General features: G+C 35.2%; 1 protein-coding gene across 1 annotated transcript in view; it reads right to left on the bottom strand.

The window, feature by feature from the left end:
* IQCM (IQ motif containing M) overlaps window positions 1–18,543 on the bottom strand; it is a 167,736-nt gene that overhangs the window by 17,762 nt on the left and 131,431 nt on the right. Inside the window, exon 11 of the mRNA XM_052690229.1 lies at window positions 3,479–3,637. Coding sequence (XP_052546189.1) covers window positions 3,479–3,637 — 159 coding nt within the window. The remainder of the gene's footprint in view (window positions 1–3,478; window positions 3,638–18,543) is intronic.

Below are 18,543 nucleotides of genomic sequence, written 5' to 3'. Positions count from 1 at the left end.
GCTTCTTCTGAAATACAGGATAAGTCTGAAGACAATATTATAGCTCTTCCAATTGTTAGGATATGGTACTTTCAGGGCTTTCTTATCACATTTTTGTCTAGCAGTGAAAGAAATTGGCAGATCTGAGCATTGCCAGGCAAGCAGCACTAGCAGAGATTCCTTACACTTGTAACAATACTAGTGATGACTAAACAAGATGCTCTGGGCATACATCAGAATGTGGTATAGAATGGACTGATCTGAACTACCACTGAAGGGTCCCGTTGACTCCTTGAGGCTGTGGTGGTAAACGCTAAACTTCTAAATTAGTTTTTCAAGGAAAAGGCTTTCTTCAAAAACGCTTTACAATCTTACTGAGCCACTGAAATCATCCACACTAAGCCCACTGTTATGCTACCAATGTTGATATTTTAAAGTTATATTCAGGAAAACACAGTAGTGTTAATTTTTTATGGTATTGTTTCCTTACTGCAATAAAACATTGAAAAAAAATTTTACTTCACTAAAAATAAACAACCAAGCAAACATACAAACAAAAACATTGCAACGACAACAAAAAACACCATGACATCTTTGTTTCATAGAGGAATAAGACTTCTGTAACAGATAAAGTTTAAAAAAAAAAAAAAAAAAAAAAAAAAAAAAAAAACCAAAAAAAAAACACACCTGTCCTTCCTTTCAAGGAAATGTACCAGAGGCCTCAAAGAGAAAAGCTAAGTCACCATTAACAGTATTACACTGCTTAGTATTTAGTTCAAATTGTTCACAAAGCAAAATGAAAGTAATGCTCAATCATCCATACCATTATTTAAATAAGGAGCCTCTTTCCACCTAAAAGCAATTCAGAAAAGTGAGTTTGAAATATTATTCTATTCTCATACATTGCAGTTGGGATATATGGAAAGCTGAAATGCTTGAAAAACTTACTGCAGTGATAAAATTGAATTTGAATTAAACCTTGATGCCGTGACTTTTTAATCAGTGAAGCAATCTGAATACAAAAGCTGGCAAGTAAATTGAGTGGGAAGATGCAGTTTTATGCAGTTATTTTTCCAAGGGGAAATGAGTATTATCTTCCATTTTCCACTTAAAAAAATACAGTAAAGATTACTCATCCTTAAAAGAGATGTTAGCACACTACTTACTGGAAATGTAGGAGCAATAGTAGTTGATATAAGTGCAGAAGTGTTACAAAAACATGCCTTTTATGTCAATGACATGAACAAAACAATTGCATTTCAATAAGTGTTTAAAAAAGCTTAATTTCTGCTTATTTAAGCATATGTACAATTTTTATACTTAGATTAGAAGTTCACAGTACACTGCACTAGAATCTGAAATTTACATACATAGCATAAATATATGCCTATGGGAACTTCTCTATTTGAATTTAATACAATCACTGTTCAGGGATTATTTCTCTCAGATTAGATTTTATCCAGAGAGCAAAAGCCCTGTGTACAGATAAGTTGGGAAGTGGGTGAAGTGCTTCTCAGTATCCTGCCAAGAGCTTGACATATCTCAGGACACAGAAACAGACCCAGTAATTAAAAGGGGTGTATGAATCTTACAGTGTTTATAAGCATTAATGGTAAAACCCAATAAATTTGTAGTGCTATCCAGAACTAAAGCACTCATTGGTAGAGGAGCCTTTGAAATGCAGAAAGTCTTCCCTCAATAGACTAATCTCTTCTCAAGGCAACTACTGCATCTCTCTTGCCAACCAGTTTAATAACTGTTGTAACTAAAGAAGATGCAATACTCTGGTCGTGGAGTAAAAAAGCCCTGCAGAGGTAGATCTTACCATATAGATCATAATCTCATTCAAAGATCTATTTTTGCCTCTGCTACTATTCTCATCTGCATTATAATCAAAATCTGAAAAAGCAATATGCTACCAAGGAACTCAATGAGCACTTGAAAAGAGAAGCCATTATCTAGAATATTGACTAACAGGAGAACATTTAAATACTTCAGGTCATGACAGACTTTGAAACTCTCAAACAAACGGCATCTGTCTCCAAGTTTAAACCCGCTTTTCTGTATTAAAATCAATGAATTTATGACCATTTATAGCAGACAGGGATAGGGCTCAAAGAAAGTATAATTAGCATTTTTCAATGCCAGTTCAAGTGTTAGTGAAACAACAGAAATGGGAAAAAGCTTTTGTAGATTTGCCTTAAAAAATCCTTGTAAAGATTAAAAAAAAAAAATCCTTCTATATTTCATTCTCAATCAAAGCCTTGCAGCTATTAGAGTCATGAATTATTACTTATGAAAACACAAACAGAAATACAGATAGAAAATCAGAGTTAGTTTAGTTGGTCCTACCACTTGAGGTTTGAAAATCTAAAAGTTTTTTTTGTTTGCTTTGTACTGAATAACAGTTTTTCACAGCAGTTTCACAGAGTTGTCATAGAGAACCTTATGATAAATGATAGGAGAAAGACACTGTCTTGTTAAAACATCAAAGATGACTGCTTTAATTCCAAACCACTGCTCCTTTTCCATTGCAAGAACACAGAACTTTGGGCAAGGGGTGGCTCATATTCTTCTCCTACTGCACTTACTTCTCCTCTCCATCCATCTTCTGATTTACATACACATTTTGAAAATAAACTGTGCTTGCAGAGCTCTTAAATTCCACTTATCTGTGCAACATACAGAGTGCTGTCTTTGGGTCTACGAATGGGTTCAGAATCTAAACATACCATGGGAAATTCCCATGAATGCACGGGAAGAATCAACAAGATCCTGGCCTTCGGTTTCTGACATACAGTTTGGCTTCTATTACGAATAAAACTAAGGGGAAAGGCCAGAAGAAGTGTGAAACATGTATATTTACTACTTGGAACTTTAGTCTGATGATTTCTCTGACTCCAAGCTTGTTTTGAAGCAAACTCTCCTTACTCCAAGATTAAAGAACCAAAACCAAACAGCCTGCTATATAACTCTTAGTTCTGTGGGGGTTTTTAATGTGAGGTTTGTTGGTTTTTTTTTTCCACTTTTGCTGTCCTCATTGGCCCTTTCTTTCTCAGTGGCATCATGCTCTGAGGCACTCTAAGTATATCTCTTTAGACTTTTCAGAGCACTGTAGCCTTACCACTAGCACACCCAAAGAGACACACTCTAATATTTTCATCTCCCATCATTTACATAGGTGTCGAAATTCTTTCTGTGCATCTAGATTCATTTTCTAGTGAATGTCTGCCTGCCTTGTTCGCCTTCAAAGGCTAAAGTAGCAGAAAATCAGTTTTGGCCTGAATTTAAACCTTCAAAAACATAACAAGAGAACATTCTCTTTATAACATTAATACACAGAAAAAAGCATTACAAATTCTTATGCCCTGTTGCTTACTTCGCAGATTTTGTGTTGCAAACTCTCGAAAATCAGAGATTTTACTTGGTGATGCAGAAGATAAAACACTGCTGTGCCTTTCATTGCGTTCACAACCTTCTGAGAGGCTGAAATTTTTACCTGATTTCTTGGATCCACCTCTTCCATCCATGAGAGGATGCAGCCATGGAAGTGGCACTGTAATTACATTCTTCACTTTTGCACCAAGAGGAGGAAACATCGTGAAAGCCATTTCAACTGCCTGATGCTTTTTGATGTTTCTTATAGCAGTAGCAGAAGCTGCAGAACAGAAAAAAGGATAATGATCAACATATTTTCCCTGATACTTATATGCAATTGGCACCCACAACAATAGCATCTATAAATAGATTTCTTTTTATTACCTTGAACATACCACCATGAAACTGTGGACTTTCGTAAGACAAAAAGATTGAGATGTACACAGATTTATTGGCTACAGGATATGATTACAAGCCAGGAGAAAGATGCCAGTTTGGAAAAATACAATTAACTATTGTTCTAATACATCAACTAGTTTAATACACAGATATATATTCTATGACAGTAACTAAATAATATGGCTCTGAGTAGAGCCCAGTAATAAGCATAACAAAAATTCTCACAGGCATGTAATGCTTAATGGAAGATATTCAATGATCACAAACTGTAGCACACCTTAAGTTAGACCAGAAAATTATATGGCAAAAAGCAATACTTACTAACAGTACCCTAGTAAAAAATAGAAAGAAATAAGATTTCAGAGATTCTTATCTGTTTTTTGACATGAATCTTCAACGACAGCTGAACATCATACATTTGAAAAAGTGGAACATTTCTGACTTGAAAAGGTTCAATTCTACAACAGTGTCTTGTGCATGTACTGAACACTGCATTCAGGAGCATTCAGGAGATATGAGTCCTCATGAGATAAAGGAGCTCATGTATGGAGGGCTCACTTTCTTGGAAACTGTAGCCTGGTTCCTGGCTGCAGGAGCAGCTAAAACAATGCAGATTTCTGATTATTTTTTTTTTTGTTTTTGTTTTTGTAGCAGCAATTAGAATAGCCTCTTTAGAAGCTTGTTTGACTATGGAGGAGAAGTTACTTTTCCTTCTGGTTAACACCAAATGCAACTTTTTTCCGGGATGCAGATACTGACACTCACTGTTAGAATACCTTTCATATCTTTCAGAAAAGTGCAATGAGCCAAAAGTCTTATAGTATGGTATTGTTAACAGTCCTGGTTATTAACCATTTGGGTCACATCTAAAACTCCATCTGTACGTGAAGGGGTCTATATTACAATAAATTTCAAGGCCCACTCAGCACTGAACTTTCCATGTTTTCCTGTTGCAGTTCAATAAAATCACGTTGTGTTACATTCGTTTCCATGTAAAATAAAGTGAATGTCACATTTTTTTGTCATACCATTTTTATTTAACACTTTTTTTCTATATCCATTAGTTTAAAAAGTTACAAGGCAAATCATTTATCAAAATGAAAAACGCTGTACTCCTTGAGCAAGGAAAAGTCTAAATAGAATGTCCCAGTTCTTAAATTAATGGAACTATTTTACATTTAATATTTTCTCTTAAGGAGTTATGTAAGCACTCCAAGATCATTAATGAAGAAGTACAGAATCACAGTTTACAGTTGAAGGGCAAAACTGCTAAAAAAGCTTTTCAGACTTATGTCATTGAGTGATATAGTGTACAAAAATAAATGCAAGGATCACTGATCTATGGTATCATAATTAAACATCCAGAACTCACGACAAGGAGAAAGGATAGTGAAGTTCATTAAAACTTGACTTGAACATAAGCGGCAGGACTAATCAAGCAGATATACTAGGGAAGGCTCAGGTTTATAATCAAGTAGACCTTTCCTTTTAAACAACAGCATCCTAAAACTATATTTTCTGTTACTATTCTGGTTTTAAATAAGACTACTTGTTTCTTGTGTATGAAGATAATTTATCCGTGTCAGATTAACTCATCAATTCACCTGTTGGTATTGTGACAGCAGTTCTGCTGTCCATCATAAATCCGGCTCTCACTTGCCATCCAGATGCCAATACACACATTCTCAGCCTTCTGTCTAAAATATCTGATAGAATAGATTTATCAGGGCTTCCTTAAGCAACACGGTAACTGACTTTTTAACGAGCAACACTGTCACTGCAATGAAAGAAAATTCACAGAAATCAGACAGAGTTCATCCCAGCGAGCTAATGGAACTTGCAGAAATAGTATTGGAGCCACTGGTTGTTTTTCTTCAGAACTAATGGAGAACAGCCAAGGTTCCAGAGCTGGGAAATGACAAACCATACTACCTATCTTTACAGGATAAAAAAATCCCACCAGCCTAATGGGGAACTAATGAACAGAGAATTCAAATTCAAGTTGCCTAGTTAGCTAGTCAGTTGGCCAAATTCCAAATTGTTGCAAAAGCATACTGAAACGTGGGGTAATAAATAGTATAATTAGGAACTGGAAAAGATGTACACCTACAATCTAAATATTGTTGAACACAGGCCTCCTGCTTAGTTCTATGCTACCATTGAGCCCCATTGTACCACTCTGTACCACTCTGCCACAGACACTTCCATTTGTACCAACAATTAACAATAGCCAAATTTTATCAGACTTCAATACAAATAATCCTGCACTCTCTCACTGTTTCCCAATACTTGGGCAGAAAAACTTTATTTTGACAATGCCCCTTCCTACCATTCATTTTTCAATATTAGACTGAATTTGTCAAATAGTAAGCTTTAAATTACATGCAAAGCATACTAAAAAAGACAACATATAACGAGATGGAACATAGGCCTATCACATTTGAGTCTACAAACTCATCAGTTATAAAAACATTTTAAGAATCAACTGCCAGGTTTCCATTTGCAGTGTTTTAGATCATTTCCCTGCCAGTTACTAAAAGTTTCTCATGTTGAAAATCACATGATAATAGTAGATTCCTCTTTTTTCCCAGAGGACATGGAAACTATAAACCAAAAAAACAAAGAAACTCTTAGAACAGGCCAGGTTATTAAGAAAGATACACACAAAATATTTTCCTTCTCAATGTAGCCCTGAAATACTTTGATAAATAACAAATTAGTCTTTTGGGGAATGTGTCGTTAGGTTCCAGAAAAAAAAAACCAACAACAACAAAAAAAAAACACATTACCTAGAGCATGGGGAAAGCATATAGTATATAATTTTGCATACTGCTGGATGAAACATTTATGCACTTCTTAAAAGCAACCAAGGCACGAGCAAGGTCACAAACCAGAAGGAACACAGATACAGGTAAGTTATTGATCAACGCAAATTCAATTAGACAGCGTTACGCTGATGCTAACTGGACATCTTTTAGTCCATGCTACAAAGAGTGAGTGAGCATTCTCTTTGTAAGAACTAAAGCATTCACTGTAATTCTATGCAATAAAAACAATGTTCACTGCTGGAATCAGGTCTGTATAATATGCTTATAAAGTCACATTCAGCATGTTTTATTTACATGTTTCCTTACTGCTATTCTGAAATTTCCAAGTTGTTAAGATTCGTTTTGAAAACATCACTTGTTAGCTCTTGGGTACTCAAAGAAAATAGCTGAAAAGTGTAGGGGTCATTCACGCTTATGACTTAATTTTAATAGTAGAGAATAATAATAATAATTCTTTTTAACATGAGAGAAAATAAAAATCTAGAATGTTTAAAGTTGATTAGAATGACCAAAAATACAATAAAGAAAAGAACACATGCTTGGTTTGTCTACCATTATGACTGCATGCCTTTTGAAAAATGCAATGAATTATTTGTACCTATTGATACATGCTTCTTTTACTTTCATAGTTTTATCACTTTCTATTTTAGTTTTGCTTAGTATGTTATATCTTTGATACTAGGAAATGCGATCCTTTTTTCTTTTCCTAACATAATTATGTTTATTTCTGAATATTCACCTGTATCTTTTGAACTATGATTGCAATTCAATATAGGGTATTGCTATTTTTCACTAATAGCTGCAGTTATTCTACGTGATGTTGGTTTCAGACGTAAGAATCTGATCGGTACCTGATACCTCACACCGCACATCACATCAGCCGCCCTTTTGTCAGACTGCTCCTCTACTGCTATCTGTCAACGACAGCAAAATGGCATGGTATATTGCTGAGATGGTTCAGCCTCTACTTCCATACCACCGACATCCACCTCTGAAGTCTTGGCACAACAACATAATAAAATTGGAGGCATTACTTTTGGAGCAGTGTGGGTTGTTTTTTTTTTTGTTTGTTTGTTTGTTTTTGGTTTTTTTAGAAGTAGTCACAGGATGAAGAGCCCAAAACCAACAGTTTCTTGATTGGACTGGAACATAAATCCAAGGAATCCACAGAATTCATGTAGTCCAGCACCAAATTGTAATAATTTATGTTTTTAAGAAAAGAGAGGGGTGGTGGGGGAGGTATTAGACTTCATGCTCAAAATGTGGATTTCTTTCCTTACAAAATTACGCTTTCAGTCTTTAAATCTCAAACAATGATTAAGCTTTCATTCAATGTGAAATGCCATGCAAAACTCTAAAATACATTTTCATATTCCATACAATGAGATAGTTGGAACAGATAAACAAAATGACTCTAAATGGATTGTGTTTTCGAAACTGTGTTAGAATAAACTCTACATTTATTTTCATCAACACTGCAGACTTGTCTCATTATCCAGATTCATATTTGTTTTCCAGAGGCTAGCTAATTCTCAAAATAGAGGAAATGCATTCGTTACTCATTTAATATAGATATATGACAGTCTGAGGTCCAATAAAGCTTGTATTGCCTTCATTTTAGGATTGCTATATTAATAATAGGTGGCAGACTTGTAAGTTTGATATATGTATTTTCTCAAATGACTCTCAAACAAAATTTTATAGAATATTATATATGTAACAACTGTATTCAGACGTGATTAGTAAGGTTGCAAAGTCAAGTAGTTAAGCATTATGTTCCCTTTTGCATGTGTTCTATGATATGGTCCTTAATTTCATGATCCACATGAGTCCTGTTGGCTTCGCTGCATCAGGATCACAGTGTTCACCTTTTTCAGTGCATTATTCCAGGACTTCATTACCATACGGTACTCACATTCTGAACCAAAGATAGAATAAGTGGTTTCATTGTGAGCTTTTCCATGAGACTCATCACAAGAGTTATCAAATGTTCGTAGATGCTAACAAATCTACTTTTGTAAGAAACCAAGGGAGGAACAGGTTTTATTCATGATCTTTTTACTACTTAGAGGCTAAGACACCTAAGACACATAGGATCAGCTAAGTAGGTACCCAAAAATGCATGAAGAAGCCTAATCATTTTCCCTAACGTGTTAAAACACCACATTTCCAAGCAGGGAGGCTCTTTTGAAATTTCTTTTACAAGACTATCCTCATCACTAGCCATGCAAATACATTTTAAAATCTGACCAAAACATAATATAGATAAGAGTATCCATAAATTGCAGGCTTCTAATAGTAGACATGTAGTACCCCATTTTCAGAGCATTTTGCATTCTGTTTGTTTTAAACACAAGCTTTAAGCTGCAGCAGAAATCTAAGTTCTGAATCCTCAGCATTTTTGCAAATCAGTCATCAAGCTCCCAAGTCAGGCATCCAAAAATACCAAATACCTCTGCAAACACTTTTACATAAATGAACCATCAGCAAAATGAAACTCTCGTGAAGCTGCTGTGGGCTAAATTCGAATGTCTTAACTATGTAACCACATACCTTGTAGCTTGTGCAAAAAAACAGAGGAGTATTAACAGTGACCTTCTTCACCATCAACTGTGAATCTCTTGTGTATTGAATGCAGCAGCAATTTCGTGCAAGTTTGTATATGATTGTGCAATAGAATGCCATTATGTATATACCTAGAGGCCAATTTGCAAATGCAGTGCACCTGATATGCATGTTAGAGATTACTTGTCTTTGCAACTCCAACAGGATTCTTCTAATGTTTTGAGGAGTTATTTTTTATGTTGCTTTTTTTAAATTTTTTTTTTCTAATAGATATATAATATTTAAGATATTAGAGAGCACAAAGAGAAGAGAGGGGAAAAAAAACCCAAAAATTTGCAACTGGCCATTATAATCGTTGCTACAAGAAGCTAGAATTCATGGCCTTACCTTTTTGACATACATAATCAATTTTAAGGCTCCCACAGTCTTAAGGATAAAACTGCCCATAAACAATAACGAAATTCAACTCTCTCTCTAAACAGATAATGCCTTCTTAAGATAATCAACAATTATCTATTTATTTCTTTTTCTGCTTTCTTTTCTCCAGCATGTACGAGTTATTCTGAAATCAAGTCATATTTGTGGTAGTGATATAAAGTCAATAGAACTACCTCCATACCTGGAACCCAATCTAACATACAATATTTACACTCAATCCATTGTCTATTTTTGTCTACTACAGAAAAGATCACTCTATCATATAAATTCTTGTATTACCTCAGACATGAGCTAGCTGGTTTTCTACAATTCTATAAGTGATAGTAATGAAGTATGTTTCTACTAGCTAATGTAGCTCTACTACATTAAATCATCAAACTAAGATTTATCATATAGAAGGGCTATACAAAACTTGAAGGACATACAAGGACATTTTTCTTCCTATCTGCTTATCACACCCATTGCAGACATAAATGTATAAAAAAAAAAAAAAAAAAGAAGAGTCATTGTCGAAAGTAATACAGACTCTTGAATGCTCTAATAAATTTCCAGTGTACTGGAAGGATACTTCAGTTGTTGGCTAACACAGAAACAGAGCATAATAAGTATATCTTCACCAATACTGAAATATGTGTAAGGACAATAAAACTATATATATTCTTTTGTTCAACATCTTTGATGGTGAACTATCATTTAGAAATAATACATAATAGCTATATAATGTGTAATGTATAATTATGTAAATAATTAGTATAATCTTGAGATGAGATGAGGGCTATTAGCAGCAGTGGATACTCTGAACCTTGAACATTTAGTCAAAAAGACCAATGACATCCAATCAAACTTCTTTAAAATGAATTGCAACAAACAATGGTAGCACAGCTGCTATTAGAATTATAATTGAGTTTAGGAGGGAAACAGCAGCTGAATGCAATGCAGATAATTAAGGAGCAAGCTTTTGTTAACACTATCAGTAGGGTCATGATTCTGCAGATTGTGAACTTATTATGTCTGAACAAACTAATCTATTTTTATAACAGAGGTATATTTCTGCTTTTTATACCAATAAAGTATACTCTGGCTACAAGATAGCTGATCACTTATTTATTTCAAGTACCCATTTAGGGAAATGGTAAGCATTTACAAAATCTAAGATTACCATGGAAACCTTATTCTTTAATGCTGAGGATTATGGGAACAATTGATTGTACAATTGTAAATAACAAACCTCTGAATATGACAAAGACCATAGCTACTAAATTATATTAAATAATTACTCCCTTCTAGGCTAACAGACATTTTACTTCATCGCAGCATTGAAAGGGAAGCAATATACATCCTGTGAGTGCATAATAAAAACATTTAGAAATACAACATTTAGCCTATACAGGCATGGAAATGCATGTTCTTGTGGACTTAAAATTCTTAAGAAGTAGCCCTGGGACTGGGAATTACGAGTATAATCTAAATTTTTTATTTCCTATTGTGCGTTGACTAATCTTGGAACAAAAATTGCCCATGTGGACAAGATAAACAAACAAGTAACAGCAAAGCCACTCCAAGCTTGCAGCTTGGCAGCAAGCAGGCAATGCAAGATGCTTGACCACTGATAACCATGAGACCAGGTTCCAAAAGTGGAAAAGAGATCGTTAAAATGCCAACAACATTACATCCTGTTAGCAATATTGTTTTTATAATATCATTTTACCATAATAACTGGTACTACTTAAACAAACTAAAGAGTACAGGTCCACCAAAGATGTTATCACCATTCATACTAGTAATCCCTTCAACTCACATAGCACAGACTCAGGATCTTTGGTTTAAGACAACCCTGCTCATAACAGGTCATTTCATTGGCAAATCTAAATTTGTTAGGTACAAATGAGTAATCCTGCATTGGAATCTCATTGACCTCAATGTGTAAATAAAGCAAGGAAAACGTGTCTGACTGGCAGCAAGCTACGACTGTGCTGCGTGCAGTAAAAACATTTATATGTCAAAAGTAATTTTAAAAATATGCTTTGATATTCTGACCTATTGAATGTTTTAATTTTGACCTACAAACTACTATAGCAGTGTAATAAAAATACTTTAAAAATATTTTAACATTATTAATCATTTGCTGGTGGCTAATCTATTCGTGTGTTTTCTATTCTTAATTCTGAATATTCTGAAGTCTCATTTCACCTGAACATGTTAAAAGTAAACAAAAGCTTTTCCTGATTTCCAGCTATTTCAACTATTTCTTCAGGAATTCCATTTCCAGTTTGAAGATAGATAAAGCTTAATTTGGTCATTATTACAGTATAATTTAAGAGTGCTTCAGTTTAGATTCAAAAATGGTATTATTTCTGCCCCATTTCAGTTCCTTTTAAGGGAATCTGGAAAAGAACAGGTATTAGCCAAAATAAATAAGTAAATAAATAAATAAAATTCCCTTCTGCTCATATGCACAAAATGTTCTGATGTTTATACCTGGTATCCTGGAATACTTCTTGGAAATGGACAATTTTTTCTAAGTTATCTTCAAAATTTTTCTATGTATTAAAGCTAAAGTGTAGCCAAATGAAGAAACAACCAATACATAATTTTAGGAATTCCATATTTTGAAAATATAAGTGTCAAAATAGCAAATGGATTAGCAGTTCTTTTCTGAACATTTCAGAGAATCAGCATGATTCAGACATGAATGAGGCAACAGCATACAGAATACGAAACCCCAGTAGTCAATCATAAATATATATTTTTGCATATTTTTATGGAATACTTGAAGGCTTTCTCCAAGATGACCAGATTTCCTTAAGAAAACAGCATTGGCAACCATCGTGCACTGTCCATACAAGGCAAGATGTGTTTTTCTAATCAGCCTCTGTACGATCATGGTGCAATTTGTGCAGTAGCTTCAGGGTTTTATAGACCGTAAGAAAATGAACAATATATTCATTTAGCAAGAAAATGTTTCCACTAATTTAAAGACTATTTTCGTGATTGTGATGTGTTTGTTGCTATGATCAGCACTGAAGATGATGATGCAAAGCCGCAATCAACCTAGACTTGCACTTCTTTCACAGTCTTTAGATACCATTCTCATGTAATTCTGATAAATTTGAGCATTTGAGCACACGTGACCTGCTTGGAGACAAATTTGCTGCTTGCTGATCAAATAGATCAGTTCACTTTGATCATCTTTACAAATCCTTTCTTCTCCAATTTGTTATGGCTTTAAAACAGCATTTTTTATACTTCCTCAATAATGAAAATGATTTCAAATACCTTGAAAACTTTCTAGCATCTTCTCCACTGTACCATTATGAAGGGGGTAGAGTATTCAAAATGACATCTCTTAAAAATTCTCTTATGAAAATATCATCTACTTTTATATGATAGTCTGATTTGAAATGCAAACATTTCCTGTTTAAGTACAGTTCCGAAAAAATGAATGTATTCCACAATAAGATTCAACAAAAGACAATTTTAGCAAAATTCTGGAATTTTAGTTTTCCTTATGCAAACATTACCGTTCATTTTAGGAAAATTCTTAGCGGCCATGAATGAAAAAGCAATAATCATGTCAATTTTAACATTTTTACTGCATAAATCTAATAGATGCCCTGAGGCATGCCATTGCATACTATTATCCCAACAGTGGATGGTCAAGGCACAGGCAGCACTTCACTTGAATAAATACTAGTGAAGAATTTGGTCTTTAGGATTTTCCTTACAATGAGAACATAATTTCTAATAATGCAGGATAAAAGACAAGTCTCATTTCCTTTGTAGTTTTGGAAATCAAAAATAGATTTCCTAAAATGAAGAGATTCACTGCAAAACAAGTCACACACTGTTAAATACAGAAGCTTTCTTAATGCAGTTTGACAAAATAATTTTTGAGCTGAAATACATTTTCTCCTTCATTCCCCCTGAACAGCAGTTAACACTCATCTTGGATTGATCAATAGGTCACATATACACTGCCTTTTTCTCTCTGAGAGCTTTCTTTCCATGGAGATGTGTTTGCTACTCCATAAAGCAAATTATTAAGAACAAAGCCTAGAAATTGGACCTTCCTAGTCATTGTGCCACACTGCCACTGAACCTAAAAGGTAAAGCACATCACTGAATCACAGAATGACCAGGGTTGGAAGAGACCTCAAGGATCATGAATCTCCAAGCCGTCAGCCACAGGCAAGGCCACCAACCTCCACATTCAGTACTAGTCCAGGCTTCCCAGGACCCCATCCAACCTGACCTTGAACACCTCCAGGGATGGGGCATCCGCAACCTCTCCGGGCAGCCTGTTTCAGCACATCACCACTCTCATGGTAAAGAATTTCCCCCGACATCCAACCTAAATCTTCCCTCCCTCAACTTAAACCCATTTCCCTTTTTCCTGCAGTTATCTGCCCTTTCCGAGAGTTGACTCCCCTCCTGTTTGTAGGCTCCCTTTAGGTATTGAAAGTCTGCAATGAGGTCACCCCGCAGCCTTCTTTTCTCCAGGCTGAACAAGACCTGCTCCCACAGCCTGTCTTTGTAGGGGAAGTGCTCCAGTCCCCTAATCATCTTTGTGGCTCTCCTCTGGACCCTCTCCACATTTGGAAGAATGCAATTTGGAAAACGACTTTGTGCGAAAACCTTATAGTACATAACTGAAATCCATTATCTAACAATGTCTAGTATAGTACAAAAATATTTGGCACTTCTTTATCACTACTATTTTTAAGCACTTCATGAATATTTACTATGCAACTAAAAAGTCTCCCAAGAAGTAGAATAATGCCTACTGTAATTAACATTATGTTGGTTTGTTATGCAATCTGTAACTAAACCTATATTTAATAATTTAATAGGAATTACTAATGACCTTGAATTCCATTTGAACTCTTATCCGAACTTCAGCTGCAGAGAGCTTAAGCCTGGATACTCAAATACAAGCAACTCCATGAGGTGAAGCAGAAATGATTTGACAATCTGAAGTGAAATGATTTCATGAAATGTATTAAAAAACAGGAATGTCACTGTGACTCCCGTTCCTCTTATTCTCTTCCGTTTTCTCCAGTGGAAAAATTATGTGACAATTTAAAAATTATTTTTCATTTATTTATGTCTGCTGCACTTCATATGTTTGATATTGAGACAAGGTTAGTGACAGGCAGTTTGCATTTGGAATTGAAAGTAGAGATGTTTAAGGTGGTCTCTAGATCCTGTGGGTGTACAGTAGATAGTGCCAGAATACGCAGTTGATTAAACGATGCTTATCAGAAATAAATGTTTGCTAATTCTACCTGTCTGTGCAAAGAGACAGAGAATGCAATGTCTGCATTTCACATGTACTAGCTACTCAAATTCAAGGTCAAATCCTAAATTACTTACAGAGGAAAGACTCCCAGATAGTTGATTAATGTTCTGACTGTGGTAGTATGTTAGATTTCATATTATGCAATGATTATGTATGAGCCATCACTGAAGGCTTATATGGGGTCAAAGACGCTTGGCTGATTTGTTTAATGTCTTTACAGTGCTTCCATGTTAAAATATTTCTAAAAACTGTAGCTGTAGCTGTAATTAAAGACAGGACCAGTGGCTGCCTACTAATGGAGAATCATAACAAAATTTGGTTTACTTCCTCTATTTTGTAAGGGATTCCTAAACTGAACTTATGCTAGAAAGAAAATTAAGAAAAAAAAACTGTTAACACAAGTAAAACTGTTAACAGACAAGTAAAATGTCTGATTAATCCACAACAGAACAATATTTAGAGTTTGTTGCTATTAATGACTTCTTGTATGAATGTTAGTAAATCACCTAACTTCTTCATGTTCTAGTAGTAGAATAGGCATAAAAGTATGGTAGAATTCAATTGTGTGAGACTACAACAATGAATATGTAGGTGGGCCAATAAGAACTTCCTCAATATTTTTTCCCACTCATGATGGGGAGCTAGGCTATCAACTCCAGGCAATTTATTTATGTGTGAAAGCTCACAGAAGGCTTGATTCACTATGTGAGCCAAGTACAAAGCGTATATCCATTAGGAAGCATATTGTCCTAGGAAACCATTGCAGTTGAAAGAAGAATTAACTGCTATGTTGCAGAGCTTCATAAACTTGTTTGTTATTACTTTTGCTGCACAGAGTCCCGAATGTCCAGCACAATTTCTTTCTGACTGTATCGCCTGCTAGCAACTAGAAATCTCTTTCACTGAATGGGTCTTATTTTTTCCCTCTATATGATAATGTGCTTAAAACAATATGCTGGGAGCTGTTAGGCATTTATTTACCATGGTGGGTTAATCTCATCTAGGGAGGTATAGAAACTCAATTGTGAGTGCTACAGTATATAAGCTAATTGCCAGGATAAAACCAAATGAATAATTACTTAACTTCACAATGAGGCCTGGGGGAATTTTTCTTTAATAAAGGTTTAATTCACCAGTGATAATGAATGCAATCTCACATACTACTGAACAACACCATTAGCATAATGGCTAAGATACAAAAAGCATAATTAGACCTAAACAGAAATGTTAATTACAGCCATGAAGCTACCAAACAAAAAGGGAGTCTTCCTTTACCTGTGAAATGTGTAGCTTACGTAATCCCTGTGGATGGGTTGTCAATTCAGCTCCAGTGACTGACGGGCAGAAATTAAAAACTGAAGCTTCCTTTGCCATTTGATTCCAGAGAGGGCTGTGGTTCACACAAGAGAATTAGAGTACTGGTGAAGGCAGTGAAATTCTGTACCTCTACTCATAAAGCTTAAAAATTACACTCTCGTGCATCTGAACACTACACTACAATTCCTTTTCACAAAAAAGGCAGGCTCATCAGATGTGGTCAGGAATGTTAGATCTCTTTCAAGCATTTTTGTACTCCCAGACTTGCCTACCATGCACAGCACTGTGTAGCTGTACAAGAAAGCGTGGCAGCCTGCTGGCTAGGCAGCTGCTGAGAAGTTTACTGACAACAAGCAGCTTCATTTCCAGCACTAAAAACAACAATAACAAAAGCTCTTTGTACACAAAAATTCACACAAACTCTTATATCTTGCTTAAATGAAAACTATGGGATGTCCTCATGGAAGAGCACTCTTTTGTGCCATTTCTGCTGTGCATTTCTTTCATCTCGCGCTGCACAAATATTAAATTCAGAGATTCAAAGAACTCAAAAGTTATAAAATACGAGAACTAATGTTGTATTTTTTCCCCTTACAGGAACTTATTCAGTGTCTAAAATGGACACTGACTGAATGGAGAGCTATTCAGTTTTTCTTTTCATCTTCATCCTTCTGTGTTTGATTCCAGGCCTTATTTAGCACACATCATCAAAACCCTGCACTGCATACCAAATTACTAATTTCTTCATGGGCTTTTTGTTGGTTTTCTCAGCTTTTTTGTGGAGCTCTCAGCTCTCGTTATAATTAATCTATCCTCAAAACACCTCTAAGAAATCATATAATTGAAGCAGAGGGAGATGAAGGCCACATCGCTAAATACTCACTAACAAACGTGCCTGATTTGATATGACTAAGTATTCAAGGTGGTGGAAAGCCATTGTTTGTGCATCTGGTTATAGGTAGTTTACTTACTTTGAACTAATTTCTTGTTTATGGACACCCTAATCTTTTAAAAGTCTGCAAAAACTCTCACTGAAGAGATCTGCTGATGATCCCAGTTGAAAATGATGCTGAAATTAGAAGAAGAATTTAATCCCCACAGTGGCATTCAGCCACCTGAACTATAAGACAGTCCCTTTCACTCTTCTAGTTTCATACCTTGCACACTTCCATTTCTGCAAGAAATTAACATGTAATCACATTACTGAGATGGGAAGGAAAAAAAGAGATTAGAAACTCAGAAATTAAGGATTTTTCTATTATTGTGATTTCAAATTTCATTATAAATTGGAGAACCTGGAGGCAGATGTTGGAAAAACACTTCTACTGTTCATATAACACCACTGTCATTGAATCTAATGAAGGCTGTCATTTGTTGAAACCTGGACCAAATTCACAAGCCTGGCAGGGAACAACCACGCCCTATGATGGAGTGAACCAGTGAGTTTCCTGAGAACGTGGACTGACAGGTATCTACAGCAAGAGCTAAACACTAAGTGGTGAATATGGCCACTTTCCCTTAAGACGTCCTAAAGAGGAATTTGTGAATGTGATTTCTGTTCTATAACAGGCAAATGATGAAAGTGCTGATGCTAAAGCTATGGCTAAGCCACTCTAGGGGGAGGAGGCTTAAAGTTCATCTGTTTAAATAGATCTCTCACCACCTAGCTATACAGGATACGATAATTTTCCTGTTTAATCCGGACTACTTTAATAAACGACATTCAAGCTACAAGATAAAATTGTAGAAAAAGAAACAAAAAACAAACAAAAAAAAATCACAGATCCATTCTATGACTTTCTAAAGCAGTAAATAGGATATCCTTCTGGGTGGCAAGAAATGTGGGCTCTGATTCTGTTTATGTACATTACCCCATGACTATTTAATGCAAGATAAAAGGTAGCAATTATTAGAATATGGATCAGAAACCAAATGTTTCTTCCTCCCAGAGCTTGACTCCTTCAGCTCAAGATAGGACTCCTGTACATCCTGGATCTCTTTCTTTTTTCTAGCAACTTGTAGATCCCTTTCTGACCATCAGAACAATTACAACACGTAATACAGTCCAGTCCAACCCACTCAACCAGCATACATCACAGTAACCAAGATTAATCTGAGACCAGAAACATGGATTTGAATTTTTTCAGGCTAGATAAAGTAATAGAACTTCAAATATTCAGAAAGAAAAAAAAAAAAAAAAAAAAAGAAAAAAAGAAAAAGCATATTGACTCAATAAATATTTACCAGGACAGTCAAAGAGAGGAACAGCCTGCCCAAGAAGGTTGTGTAGATTCCATTCTTTCAGATTTTGATGATTATACTCAATCTTGAGCAACCAAT

This window comes from Tympanuchus pallidicinctus, unplaced genomic scaffold, assembly GCF_026119805.1.
Source record: "Tympanuchus pallidicinctus isolate F22 unplaced genomic scaffold, pur_lepc_1.0 scaffold26, whole genome shotgun sequence".
NCBI lineage: Eukaryota > Metazoa > Chordata > Aves > Galliformes > Phasianidae > Tympanuchus > Tympanuchus pallidicinctus.
Note: the sequence above shows the minus strand (reverse complement) of the source record. Positions and strands in the feature narration are given on the sequence as shown.